We start from the raw sequence: 15,306 nt of genomic DNA on the forward strand, positions 1-15,306 counted from the left end.
AATGGGGGCACATAGGAAAAAAGCAGCACAAAAAAGCATTTCTGAGCTCTTCTCGCAAGCTAAGAAACTGGAACTCACACATAAACGATCGCATGCTGTTCAACATTTAGAGGAGTTATCTCAGGTCAGGAACAAGATCAGAGAGTTTTTTAACATCAAAGTTAGGAAGCGCTTCATACTATCACAAAAGCTATTCTACGAATTTAGCAATAAAAGCAGTAAATACTTGGCCAGGGCCTTGGCGGCAAAAAGAGCTCAGAACACCATCCACTGCATAACAGACTCCACAGGCAAAAAAAATCACTCTAATTCTGAAATTGCACAAGCTTTCACTCAATACTACACCTCTCTCTATAACCTACCACCTGAACACAAACCTCAAGCGACTGATAGTTCTAGATCTGAAATTATCAGATCGGCTTCAAACCACTCACCAATCAACAGTCCTCCAACATCGACGGTCCACTTACGAGTGAAGAATTTAATCTGGTTCTGAAGCAAATGAAACCAGGGAAAAGCCCTGGCCCTGATGGTTTTTCTCTAGCCTATTATAGATCCTTTGCAGATATCTTGGCCGTACCCTTTCTGAAAACATTCAACAGTCTTTCCAATTCGATTTCCAGCCACTCCAGACTCCTGGAAGCACATATTTCCGTTATACCAAAAGCAGGAAAGGACCCCACACGAGTTCAAAACTACCGTCCAATTTCACTGCTCAATGTAGATCTGAAAATATTTGCCAAAATACTAGCTAACCGCCTCCTTTCTTTCATTCCGTCCCTGATTGACTCTGACCAAGTTGGCTTTGTGCCTGGCAGGGAAGCTAGGGATAACACACTTAAAGCCCTTAACATACACCACATTCTTTCTTCTTCCTCACAGACCGGTTTTCTGCTATCTCTTGATGCAGAGAAGGCATTCGATAGGCTGGCTTGGGACTACTTAGAAGCGATTCTCCAGTCAATTGGTCTGGGACCCAGATTGATGTCCCTTATACTTGCACTTTACCACAGCCCGTCAGCCAGAGTATGTGTTAACGGCTACCTATCGAATGCCTTCTCCATCAGCAACGGAACCCGTCAGGACTGCCCCCTGTCTCCTCTTCTATTCATACTCACACTTGAGCCCCTTCTCAATAGTATTAGAACTAATCCTGACATTTCCGGTGTACATTCCAACTCTAACCAATATAAGATTGCTGCCTATGCAGATGATGTCCTGCTGTTCCTCTCCAACCCCCTTATCTCAATCCCCAATTTACAAAAAGAATTGAAATTATTTCAATACATTTCTAACTTCAAAATAAATAGATCCAAATCGGAAGCACTTAACATATCCCTCCCTGACCCAATAGTTGAGCAGTGTAAACAATCCTTCCCCTACGAATGGAAAACGGACACCATCACATACTTGGGTATCGAAATCCCCACTGATCTAAATAACCTATTCAAAAAAAACTATCTTCCTATTTCACAGGATATTTTCCAAGACCTTAAAAAGTGGAATAAGGTACACTTTTCATGGTTCGGTCTTGCTGCTATTGTTAAAATGAATGTGCTTCCGCGTATCCTCTACCTACTACAAACAGTTCCCATTCAACTGCCCTTACACTTCTTCTCCTCTTTAAAAAAGGCCATCAGATCCTTTATCTGGCATCACAAAGCCCCTTGTATTAAATTTGAAACACTCTCCAGACCCAAATCCAAAGGTGGAATGGGAATCCCAGACATCTACTTGTACTACCAAGCATCCCACCTCTTACGCATAGCAGACTGGCACTCACAGAAGCACAAAAAGGATTGGGTTGAATTGGAAGACTCTCTCTCTCCGATTCCCATTCAAAGTACCCCTTGGCTAATTTATTCCTCCTTACAGGACTCCCTAAAAAAACACCCGTTAATAGGGCCCACCATTCGTTGTTTTCATACAGCAAACGCCAAACACCAACTAGTCCGGAAACATAGCCTCCTTACCCCTTTACTAGACAACTCGCAATTCCCACCGGGTCAATCCTCACACACCCTGCGCTCGGTTCCCAATGATATAGGGATTCGCATTTTCCACCTCTTACAAAATGGGAAATTTCCCAACTTTCAGGATCTCAAAAATGCTTTACTTAGTCCCACATTGACCTGGTGGGAATACACACAACTTCATTACTTTGTCTCCGCACGCCTGAAAAAAAATCCTAAAGAGGCACCTCTCTCCAAATTTGAACAAATTTGTGCACTTCAACAACCCCAGCGACACCTGCTATCAGCTATACACTCCCTTCTATGGGATTCCTGCCCTATACAACTTGGCAAACTGTGTGATGACTGGGGCATCGATCTGGACTTACCTCTGACGGACCCCCCAATGGGAAAAAATATATCGTACCATCTTAAAAGGATCAATAAATGTATCCATTCAAGAAAATAATTATAAGATACTTACCAAATGGTACCGCACCCCATTCCTGCTTAACAAATATAACAAAGTTATCCCAAATGAATGTTGGAGGTGCAAACAATCTCATGCAGATTTGCTACATATCTGGTGGTCTTGTCACCTGATACAGCCATTTTGGAATACGGTCAAATCCTACATACTCAAAATTACCACCCAAGACTTACAATTACATCCAGCTCAGTTTCTATTGCACTTTCACCATAACTCGCCTCCTAAGTACTTCAAATCCCTTCCCATGATCATGATAAATGCTGCTAAGCTTTGCATCCCCAGACTTTGGGGTACCACGAAAGTCCCATCCCTACACACTTGGCTCACACAGATTAACAAAATCTCCGAAAAGGAGGAGCTCATATCTACAGTACATGACTGTCCAAACAAATATCTCAAAATATGGAAAGATTGGATCATTTTCCGATATTCCGCCGAATATGAACAGCTTATTAACTCATTTAATAATTAGTTAATCCACCTCCTCCGTATTATCAGTTATTATAGCCACGATTCTTATAGTGACTTAGACACATAAGTTGCTTTGGTCCTTACCCGCGTCCCCTCCGCCCACTTTCCTTGCCTTCCCTTCCCCTCTTCTCCATCTCACTTTTCTAGCTTACTCCTCCCCCTTCCCTGCGGACCCAATGCGGTTCAGAGGATCCGCTCCCCCACTTCCTCTTTGATATACTTCCTCTTTTTCTGTTATTTTAGCTTAATTAAGCGAAAAAAAGAAGTTAGCCCTTAACAGCCATATTTCATGGGCTATGTTGTTTCAACATAAAACTTCGCACTCTAAAGGGCGAATCACCTCAGTTTTATCATTCCTGTATTAATACGTGTTACAACATATGTTTTCCTTGATATCTGATTATTTCTTTTGCCTAATGTAAATTGATACTTACTCGTTTATAATGTTATTGGATCAGATTGGATTGTTATTTCTACATACAATGTGAAAAGTATAATTACATGTTGTTAACCTCATTACTCTTCAATAAACTTGTTGGAAAAAAAAAAAAAAATATATACTTTTTTACTAAATTGGTGTTTGTCATCAAGTCCAGGAGGGGTACACAATACAAACACAATTGTGTTTCTATTCCTTCAGTTATTCCAATATGGACATGACAGACCCCTTTGTTTGATTTCCACTTTTGTGGGTCTTTTTCATCTATTTACTAATTAGGTGACTTCTGAGGGCAATTTTTAGTAGGGGTTATCAGAGTAAAGGGGGCTTAATACAAATGCATGCCACACTTTTCACATATTTATTTAAAAAAAAAATCGAAAACCATTTTTCATTTTCCTTCCACTTCACAATTATGTGCCACTTTGTTTTGGTCTATCACATAAAATCCCAATAGAATACATTTACATTTTTGGTTGTAACATGACAAAATGTGGAAAATTGCAAGGTGGAATGAATGCTTTTTCAAGGCACTGTATATACATTACTAAAGCTGAACTCCCAGCAGCAATAAAATACAAATCCATACAGCTCTGTATTCATTAAAACATTGTGGAATGTATTTTTTTTTAACACAGGAAGTGTAGGATCTTGAATTCAACTTGGTATCAGCCTCTTCCAATTTCCTTTACAGTAGAGCTCAGACTGGGATAGGGAGAAAAAGGACAAGGACACAGCTGAGCTGCTGTGCTCATACTCTAACAAGGAGCACACTGATAAGAGGGGAGAGTTGAGTGAAAGAGATATTAACTTAATCCGCTAGCTCTCGTTACACTCTCCAGCTACATGTTGGGGGATGGACAAGACTTGTAAGTGTTACCTAACTGCAGCAGAAAAAAAATCAGGTCTCCTAGCCTGCCAGACAGTGGTGTGCTGTGTGGCAAAAATGTGTAAATCTCAGGACTGGTTGAACAGAAATACAACTGCTTTGTCTCATATATGTGTTTCATTGGTGTAATTAGCTGTTTTTCTGGAGTTTAGCTGTAATGTTACAGCGCTGTTTTTTTTCCACACAGCTTATGACTCTTCCTATAAGTTAGCATGACGCCCGCTGTTCAGCAGGGAATGACACATCGGCAATGGGGATTCTCAGGGGGAGAGGAGCTGCTAAATTCCTTTTAATTATTTCTGGGAAAAAGAGCACAACTGTTTTCCTTGAATTTCTATAGATTACCATTTCACTTGTAAAGTCGCAGAGGGAAAGCTCATTCTCTGAGTCTGTACTTGTCATGGAATCTGTTTCTTCTGGGATAGTGGTCCAATTGTCTCCGGCTGGAGGGGCATTAGAAAGCTGGTAGGAAATGGTTTTCATCGGCTTTCCAACTGTTAATAAAAGGAAAAAATGTCTATTAAAAACAGTGTCAGAATATGAATGAAATAGCCCACTGTATAGACTTTTCTCTGAAAAAGAAGAGGTATACCTATCTTACAATCTTGTAGCCGAGAGGGGTGATTTTTCAAGCACAAGCAGACAGAACGAGGCACCTATCCAGTGCAAGTAAAACTAACTCTAATTTCCAAAAAGAGTTATTATTAGTCTTGTGTGCAGTTTTTACCCCTGCGCCTATAATGCTGGACAGGCAACTGTGAAACTGTGATAGAAACATTTATACCAGATAGAATATTAACATATACTCACTTTTTCTATTTAGAAAAATGCATATAATAAGTGGTTAGAGAAATGTTTTATGTTGTAGTAGAGTAATATACTGTAGTTAAAGCAGAATTCCAGCCTCGGGGGTGAAATTTAGATAAAAATACCCCTTGGACAGTCAGGGCTAGTACATTCCACAATGGATAGCCTCTGAACTGTCCCGGGTCGCGCTTACCTTTTAGAAGAAATACTTACCTTGAAAATTTCTTCTCCAGCGCTGCCATCTCAGGTGTGGCCAGCTGAAGCCAGCGCGTCCTCTTCTGCGTCCTCTTCGGTGACGTCGGAGCCCCAGAATGCCCTGCACCGGCCCCGCTCGTCGCTTCCGGTGCAGGCGCGGCATCCCTGCACAGCTTCTGGGCATGCCCAGAAGCTGTTTAGCAGGGAATGACGCGCCTGCACTGGAACTGACGAGCGAGGCCGGCGCAGGCGCATTGACTCCTGGAAGCGACGATGTTCAGCTCCCAGGAGTCATCGCAAGCCCGGAAGTAACAGCGCTGACCGCTGCCGCAGAGGTCAGAAGTGGAAGGAAGGTGAGTAAATTTTCTTCTATAATAAGGTAAGTGAAAAAAAAAAAAACGGGAGCATCCATTTCTTTTTCAGGTGACACTCAGCAAGCGGATGGCCCAAAATCAATTTTTTTGATTTTGAGGCCGGAACTCCGCTTTAACAATCTTATAGTAAATCTTTCTCATTGCTCTTCATTCTGCAATTCCTTTTTCTGCTGCACCTTTCTTTCTTTCTCCTTTCTTTTGGCTCCATCGCTAAAAGTTGTTTGAACAACTAACTTTTGTTGAACAAAGCACTTCTGGAAAGGCAATACACTTGAGTTTTGGCTGAGCCACCAGGAATGGGCTGAATTTCGAGCAGTGTATGATCAGCTTTACCGAGGCTTGGGATTTGAAGCCTGTACAGGAATTTTGGAATAATATGATTAAGACTGGTCATAGACAGGCAGATATTTCTCCATTGGCAATAGGACAGGAGACATCTGCCTCTCCTCCTGAAATAGAATAGCTGGCATTTTTGCATGGTTTGTGACTTGTCATACAGTAGGTGTTGTCTACCTGTTCCTTCTTTCTAAGAAGAGGAAATGATTGGTCCTCTTGTACTGTGATTTTCCAAACACAAGAATAATCTTATTACAACAGCAAGTATTTCTGACATCATAAGTGCTGGTTATTGCTATTATTAAATATCATAAATCATTATTTCTAGAGTATCCCGAAAAAGCTTGATCTCTGTCCAAGAGCTCCTCTAGACTGTGAAATTAAAGAAGGGTTTTGACTATTTTTTAGACACATACGTATGTGCAAATCCAATAAATTCCTATCCCATATCCAGTTTCAAATTTGTGAGAACAGTAGATTTATGCTTTGATTGGTTAAATTTTGAAATTGAGATTTTGAAATAATACTAGAATTGCACTGATCATTTTTTCCCTTTAGTTTTACAAGGTTTAACTAGCAGTAGTAGGGTGTTGTACTGTGTTTGTACTGTGTTAGCCATGAAAGCTTGAAGTTTAAGTAGTATCCTATATTAACTAACTTGAGTTATTTAAGATGAACGCTTTCAGGACAACGCAATTTCCGTTCTAAAGATTTGTACTGTACATTTAGCCTTTATTGGTTAACTTGAGTTATTAAAGGTTCAAGGTTTCAGGATAGCTCAGATCCTTTCTTCGTGCGTTATACATTTTCAAATTAGCCAAAAGTTTCACCTAATCTTCAAACTTTCTGTAGGGTTGTAAGTATAAATAAACTAGTGCACTGGTTTCCTAAACCAATCTTCCTTAGCTTTGTTTAACAATGTACTAATTAAAAAGGAAGCAGTTTGCTAACATATCCCCTAATCCACATCACTTCAAATATCCTCTAATACTGTACACTGTATGTTCATTTGTTGTCAGAACCCCCTGACTACGTAAACATTTCTTCCAATCAATCTAGCTAAACGACTACTAATGAATGCATGCAGGGAAAATACACTGCTCAAAAAAATTAATGGAACACTTTGAAAACACATTAGATCTCAAAGGGAAATATATCATGCTGGATATCTTTACTGATATGAACTGGGTAATATGTTAGGAACAAAACAATGCCATATCGTTTGATGGAGATGAAAATTGTCAACCTACAAAGGGCTGAATTCAAAGACACCTGTCCATTTTGCTGAATTTCATTGCAGCAACTCAAAATGGTACTCAGTAGTTTGTATGGCCCCCACTTGCTTGTATGCATGCCTGACAATGTCGGGGAATGCATTTAATGAGACGACGGATGGTGTCCAGGGGTATTTTCTCCCAGTTCTGGACCAGGGCATCACTGAGCTCCTGAACAGACTGAGGTGCAACCTGGCAGTGTCGGATGGACCGAAACAAAATGTCAGAGAGATTTTCCATTAGGTTTAGGCCAGGCGAGCATGGGGGCCATTCAGTGATATAATTTCCTTCATCCTCCAGGAGCTGGCTGCATAATCTCACCATATGAGGCCGGGCATTGTTATGCACCAGGAGGAACCCACTGCACCAGCATAGAGTCTGTCAATGGGTCCAAGGATTTTATCCATCAATGGCAGTCAGTGTGCCATCAATGGCATTCAGGGTGCCATTGTCCAGCTTGTTGAGGTCTGTGCGTTACTCCATGGATATGCCTCCCCACACCAATACTGACCCACCATCAAACCGGTCATGCTGAATGATGTTACAGGCAGCATAACGTTCTCCACGGCTTCTCCAGACCCGTTCACGTCTGTCACATGTGCTCAGGGTGAACCTGCTCTCATCTATGAAAAGCACAGGGCCCCAATGGCGGACCTGCCTATTCTGGTGTTCTAAGGCAAATGCCAATCGAGTTCCACGGTGCCGGGCAATAAGCACAGGGCCCACTAGAGGACACCGGCCCTCAAGCCACCCTCATGAAGTTCTGTTCTGTGGCCTGCTGGAGGTCATTTTGTAGGGCTCTGGCAGTGGTCATCCTGTTCCTCCTTGTACAAAGTAGCAGATACCGGCCCTGCTGATGGGTTAAAGCGGAGTTCCGGGCACAGAAATGATTTTTCAACAAACATACCCCCGGGACAGTCAGGGCTACTACATTCCACAATGGCTAGCCTCTGATCTGTCCCGGTTCGCACTTACCTTTTAGAAGAAATACTTACTTATAAAATTTCTTCCACAGCGTTTCCATCTCTCTTGTGGGCAGCTGAAGCCAGCACGGTCCTCTTCGGCGTCTTCTTCCGCGTCTTCTTCTCCCAGAATGCGCCTGCACCGGCCCCTCTCGTCACTTCCGGTGCGGCGCCGCATTCCTCCACAGCTTCTGGGTATGCCCAGAAGCTGTTTAGCAGGGGAATGCAGCATCGCCCGGAAGTGACGAGCGGGGCCGGTGCCGTCGCATTGATTCCTGGGAGCGATGACGTTCAGCTCCCAGGAATCATCGCGAGACAGGAAGTGACGGCGGAGCCGCGGCGCTGAGGGAGGAAGTACACTGAGGTGAGTATTTACGATCTTCAATTACAAGGTGAGTAAACAAAAAAAAAAAAAACCTAACTATCCAATTCCTTTTCAGGTGATGTCGAACTAGTGGACGGGAACAAAAAAAATATCGATTTTGTGCCCGGAACTCCGCTTTAAGGACCTTCCTAGGCCCTGTCCAGCTCTCTTAGAGTAACTGCATGTCTCCTGGAATCTCCTCCATGCTCTTGAGATCTTCTGGCAATGGCACGTATTGATGTGCCATCCTGGAGGAGTTGGACTGCCTGTGCAACCTCTATAGGGTCCAGGTATTACCTTATGCTATCAGTAGTGACACTGATCCTAGCCAAATGCAAGAGTGGAAATGAGTGGAAGCTTAGTAAATGAGTGAAAGCTCTGCTGACCTTCATCACCCAAACACGTGGAAGCAAAAATGCAATTTTTTTTTTTCTTGCATGTGATTTGGTATTTTTGCTAAGTAAAGTTTCACTTCATTTACTAAGCTCTGGAGCAAATGCCTTCGCAGAGTGCAATTGCATTTGTAAAATGCACAGTCTATTTTCCTTTGCTATATCAACCCCAATGTTGTCACCATCCTAGGAAAAGAGTTGCAAGTTCCTAGGGGAAAACAGATGGAAATAAAATGTCGACAGAGGTTCTAACCTCTCCCATTATACTATTTTATTGCTGTTGTATCCTTGTCAGTTTTGGCCGGAGTCACACTGTAAGTCAGTAAGTCTTTCTCATGAACACATATAAGGATGAAATCTATGAGCCTACTACACAAAATAAACATTACAGACAGTGCTGAATTACATTCACACAGGTAAGCACACAATGTACACTGGAGTAATGAGATCATGCTAGCCTATGAAGACACTGACAGCCTAGTAAATGCAATAAATGACTGTAGAAAAGTAACTGTAAACAGACTATTATTCTTGTAATAGTAAGGTAATCCTGTGGATAAAGCTTTTTTATAGACTGAAATGAAGTGAATATATAAAACTGGCTATAGCTGGGCGTACGCATTTTCTGCTCAGGTTATGGATTAGAACCTGGCTAATTTTAGTTTTGCACAGTGAGTCATACTGCAGTGTAAACATTATATTCAGCTGGACAGGAGCTTCACTAGATTTATTTATTGTAAGTGTTTGTTTTTCCAACAGACCTCTATGGAACTAGAGCCAGAAAAATACAGAAGAGATAGCTAGACAGATAGGTAGTTAGACAGACAGATCAAGCAATAGATACAGTGCATCCGTAAAGTATTCACAGTGCTTCACTGATTGAAAATGATGAAGAAATTACATTAGAGATTAGATTAGTAGTAAGTGTACAGCTTGTATAAGTGTAAATTTGCTGTCCCCTCAAAATAACTCAACACACAGCCATTAATGTCTAAACCCCTGTCAACAAAAGTGAGTACACCCCTAAGTGAAAATATCCAAATTGGGCCCAACTAACTATTTTCCCTCCCCAGCGTCATGTGACTCGTTAGTGTTACAAGGTCTACGGTGTGTCAAATTTGGTGTTATCGCTCTCATTCTCTCATACTGGTCACTGGAAGTTCAACATGGCACCTCATGGCAAAGAACTCTCTGAGGATCTAAAAAAAAATAATTGTTGCTCTACATAAAGATGGCCTAGGCCAGTGATGGTGAACCTTGGTACCCCAAATGTTTTGGAACTACATTTCCCATGACGCTCAACTACACTGCAGTGTGCATGAGCATCATGGGAAATGTAGTTCTAAAGCTATAAGAAGATTGCCAAGACCCTGAAACTGAGCTAAAGCCTGGTGGCCAAGACCATACAGTGGTTTAACAGGACAGGTGCCACTCAAAACAGACCTCGCCATGGTCAACCAAAGCAGTTGAGTGCACATGCTCAGCGTCACATCCAGAGGTTGTCCTTGGGAAACAGACGACGTATGAGTGCTGCCAGCAATGCTGCAGAGTTTGAAGGGGTGGGTAGTCAGTCTGTCAATGCTTGGACCATACGCCGCACACTGCATCAAATTGATCTGCATCACTGTTGTCCCTTAAGGAAGCCTCTTCTAAAGATGATGCACAAGAAAGCCTGCAAACAGTCTGCTGAAGACAAGCAGATTAAGGAAATTGATTACTGGAACCATGCCTGTGGTCTGATGAGACCAAAATAAACTTATTCTGTTCAGATGGTGTCAAGCGTGTCTGGCGGCAACCAGGTGAGGAGTACAAAGACAAGTGTGTCTTGCCTACAGTCATGCATGGTGGTGGGGATGTCATGGTCTGGGGCTGCCAGAACTGGGGAGCTACAGTTCATTGAGGGAACCATGAATGCTAACATGTACTGTGAAATACTGAAGCAGAGCATGATCCCCTCGCTTCGGAGACTGGACCTGCAGGGCAGTATTCCAACATGATAATGACCCCAAACACAACTCCAAGATGACGACTGCCTTGCTAAAGAAGCTGAGGGTAAAGTTGATGGACTGGCCAAGCATGTCTCCAGACCTAAACCCTATCGAGCATCTGTGGGGCATTCTCAAACGGAAGGTGGAGGAGCGCAAGGTCTCTAACATCCACCAGCTTCGTGATGTCATCATGGAGGAGTGGAAGAAGACTCTAGTGGCAACCTGTGAAGCTCTGGTGAACTCCATGACCAAGAGGGTTAAGGCAGTACTGGAAAACAATGGTGGCCACACAAAATATTGACACTTTAGGCCCAATTTGGAAATTTTCACTTAGGGGTGTACTCACTTTTGTTGCCTTGGGTTTAGACATTCATGAATGTGTGTTGAGTTATTTTGAGTGGACAGCAAATTTACACTGTTATACAAGCTGTACACTCACTACTTTACATTGTAGCAAAGTGTAATTTCTTCAGTTTTGTTACATGAAAAGATATAATAAAATATTTACAAAAATGTGAGGGTTGTACTCACTTTTGTAAGGTACTATATATATATATATATATATATATATATATATATATACACACACACACACACACATGTACAGGGCTCAGAATTTCAAGTCCTGAGCTACTCCCTACCAGTTGCCCCACCCAACCCCTACCCTTCCCCTAATTCCACCCCTAAACACACTCCCATAAATTATCTCATGAAATGACACTGTTAAATGCAAGCATGATGGGGAGGAGGGCACAGTACAGGGTGGACAGGAGAGTACAGTTTGGGGGATTAGGAGGGCAGAGAATGGTGGGCAGGAGGGCACAGTACAGGGTGGGCAGGAGGGCACAGTATGAGGGGCAGGAGGGCACAGTATGGGGGGGCAAGAGGGCACAGTACAGGGTGGACAGGAGAGTACAATACGGGGGGAGGGCAGAAGGTCACAGTACAGTGGGTTAGGAGAGCACAGCATGGTGGGCAGGAGGGCACAGTACAGGGTGGGCAGGAGGGCACAGTACAGGGGGGGCAGAAGTGCACAGTACAGGGTGGACAGGAGGGTATAGTACAGGGGGGCATAATGGCACAGTACAGTGGGTTAGGAGAGCACAGCATGGTGGGCAGGAGGGCACAGTACAGGGTGGGCAGGAGGGCACAGTGCAGGGTGGGCAAGAAGGCCCAGTACAGGGTGGGCAGGAGGGTACAGTATTGGGGGCAGAACAGCACTGTACAGGGGGTTAGGAAGGCACAGTATGGTGGGCAGGAAGGCACAGTACATGGTGAGTAGGAGGGCACAGTACAGGGTGGGCAGAAGGGCACAGTACGAGAGAGGCAGGATTGCACAGTACAGGGTGGGCAGGATGGCACAGTACAGGATGGGCAGGAGGGCACAGTACAGGGTGGGTAGAAGGGTACGGGGGCAGGAGGACACAGTACAGGGTAAACAGGGGGTACAGAATGGAAGGGGCAGAACGGCACAATACAGGGGGTTAGGAGGGTACAGTATGGTGGGCAGGAGGGCACAAAACAGGGTGAGCAGGATAGCACAGTACCAAGGGGGCAGGAGGGCACAGTAGAAGTGGGGCAGGAGGGCACCGTACAGGGTGGGCAGGAGGTTATGGTACAGGGGGTTAGGAGGGCACAGTAGGATGGGCAGTAGGGCACAGTACAGGGTGGGCAGGAAGGCACAGTACAGGGGGGCAGCAGGGCTTTGTATATAGTGGCAGGAGGACACCTAACAGGGGGGGCAGAAGGATACAGTACAGAGTGGGCAGGGGGGCACAGACGGGGGCGAGGGCAGGAGGGCACAGTAAAGGGGGAAGGAGGGCACACACTGGAGCTGCCAACCGATTCCCTTACACATACAGTAGCAAGGATGTGAACAGTGTATAGCTGGCTACTGTGTTTAGTTCTAACCTGTGGAATTCCATGGTCCAAACAGCAGCTTAGTTGCAGTAGCAAGCTCTACACTGTGCACATCGTAGCTGTGTGACTGTGTAAAGAAATCGGAAGGGGAGGAGGAGCTCTTAGTGCTGTGCTCAAGTTGTGTGTACCGGGCAAGGATGGGAGACTGCCGGCACAGCATTATGAGTGGTGGAGGACTTTTGGGGGGTGCAGCTGAACTCTGGGGGAAAGGAAGGGGGTAATAGCCCCTTAGATCTGGCCACAGTCTTACTACTGCTGCTGCTGCTCCTTGTGTAGGTGGGATGTATATGGCTCCGATCCCTGCTATCGTTCTATCCTGTCCATTCCATTTGATCGGAGCAGTTCACAAACCACCCACACAAGCAGAAAATGCTCCACCTTGGGGGTTCCTTAAACCCTGCAAAGTGCCAGAGACGTTAAGATGGCCCTAATGACAGGGGGCCGAGGCAGGGAGGAGAATCGGCTTCCATTTATCCTCGCCTGAAAGCAGTGTCCATTCCCTCCCTCTCTGAATCCACATTTGCCCTCAACTTATTTCCACTCACCTAATGCGAGCAGGCAAGTGGAAACTTTGAGGGTTGTGTGTGTATATATATATATATATATATATATATATATGTATATATATCTTATTGCAGCCACAATGAACCTATCCACCCATTCGGTAAAATAAAGGTGTCTTACTTTCTTCATTCCCTAAGGGCTGTAGCAGACCACTGGACTTGATTTCACCCATACAAAGAGTTAGTGTTCAAATGCGCTCACAAAACCTGTAAATGAAACAGAGCACAGAGACTTTTGTCATATGCCTTTCTTCTGCCAAACTTCTAATTATTGGTACAGAGTCAACATAATGTAGTAGAAAAAAAATACACTTCCCTGCAGCTCTCTCCAGATCGGAAACAGAGAGTGCACTGGCATATTGTAAGATCCTCAAAAAATCTTTCATTGGTTAAAATAAATATATTGTACTCACAAAAGTGGTATGAAGATATGCTTCTCACATAATTTCCATAAGGAACATCTCATTGACCAATGAAACTCATCCGGTGCTTAATTTGAAGACCAACCTTCAATATACTTACTAACATGTTTCGAGGCAGCTCCTCTTCATCAGAATATATTCTAGTATATTAGTGCTTCACTCAAAGACTGACCGTTAATGTAGATCTAAAGGAATTCAAGCCAGCACCTCTTCATCAGAACCACTGATGAAGAGGTGCTGCCTCGAAAAACACATTAGCCACATTAACATATAATAGAGGTTGGTCTTTAAATGAAGCACTAATGGACAGATGAGTTTATTTGTTGGTCAATGAGATGTTCCTTATGGAAATTATGTGAGAACTATATCTTTATACCACTTTTGTGAGGACAATATGTTTATTTAAATCAATGAAAGATTTTTTAAAGGAACTTACACAATGCTAGTGTACTCTCTGTTTCCGGTCTGACAAGAGCTGCAAGGCAGTGGGTTTTTTTTTCTACTACATTATGCTGAAGAAAGAGGTTCTGTACCAAAAATTAGAATTTTGGCAGAATAGACTTTTAGAGTTTATCACTGAGAGCTCACATTAGTTTATTTAGTAGCAAGGTGTTTTGCTTCTGGATCACATTGTGACTGCTTACTTAAAGTCAAACTGTGGGTAATTCTTTATTTTTACTGTCCCTATGAAAGATGCTTTCAGCCACAAGATGTCCTCAGTTTTATGTTTTGTATTAAGCCCAGCATCATTTAACCCACAAGATTAAGGGCATACAGGGAGTACAGGGTCTTGTGGATACGTCAACACAGCACCCTGCACTGTGTATTGCAGTGTATTGATGCACCGCGGACATTCTGATTTTAGCATGGCTCTCTTCATTAGCCAGGGCTGCTCACCACTGAGAGATGATCCAAAGAGGTAGAAAGTACACATTGGGGGGGGGGGGGGGAGGGTTAACTGTATGACTTGTCATTTGGTCATCTTATCTTTGTTAACATTTGGTCACGTTATCTTAGCGGAAGACCAAGAATTCCTTTAACCACTTGCTGCCTGCCCCGACGGCACCCCAGAATGGCAGCCCAGAATGGCAGCTCTTGAGCACCTGCGGGGGTGCGCAGCGTGGCGATCGTGGTCACGCCATGTCCTAGGAGCGCGGCTTGGTGACTCTCACGTGCTGCTCACCCCACGATTTTGGTAAAGAGCCAACAATGTGGCACAATCACAGCCGGTCACATGTAAATGTAGAAGTGCTGTTTATCGCCGTTCCTGGCCTCACACTTTCAGAGTACGATCAGCGGCTCCTCCTCGAAGGGGAGTTCAGGACAAGTAATCAAGGCACTCATAAGTTCCACCTCATCAGTGTCCATCAGTGCAGCCTATCAATGCCCATCAGTGCCGCCTCATCAGTGCACATCAGTGAAAGAGAAAAATTACTTATTTACAAAATTTACTGACAGAAACTAAGAA

The 15,306-nt window shown here is 43.7% G+C and overlaps 1 protein-coding gene across 1 annotated transcript in view; it reads right to left on the reverse strand.

Moving 5' to 3' along the window:
- The window catches only part of ERICH6 (glutamate rich 6), a 231,006-nt gene that overhangs the window by 103,739 nt on the left and 111,961 nt on the right, over nt 1-15,306 (reverse strand). The window contains exon 10 of the mRNA XM_082251532.1: nt 4,587-4,735. Within this exon, the coding sequence (XP_082107658.1) occupies nt 4,587-4,735 (149 nt within the window). The remainder of the gene's footprint in view (nt 1-4,586; nt 4,736-15,306) is intronic.

Source organism: Pelophylax lessonae (assembly GCF_965119305.1).
Source record: "Pelophylax lessonae genome assembly, chromosome: 3".
Taxonomy (NCBI): domain Eukaryota; kingdom Metazoa; phylum Chordata; class Amphibia; order Anura; family Ranidae; genus Pelophylax; species Pelophylax lessonae.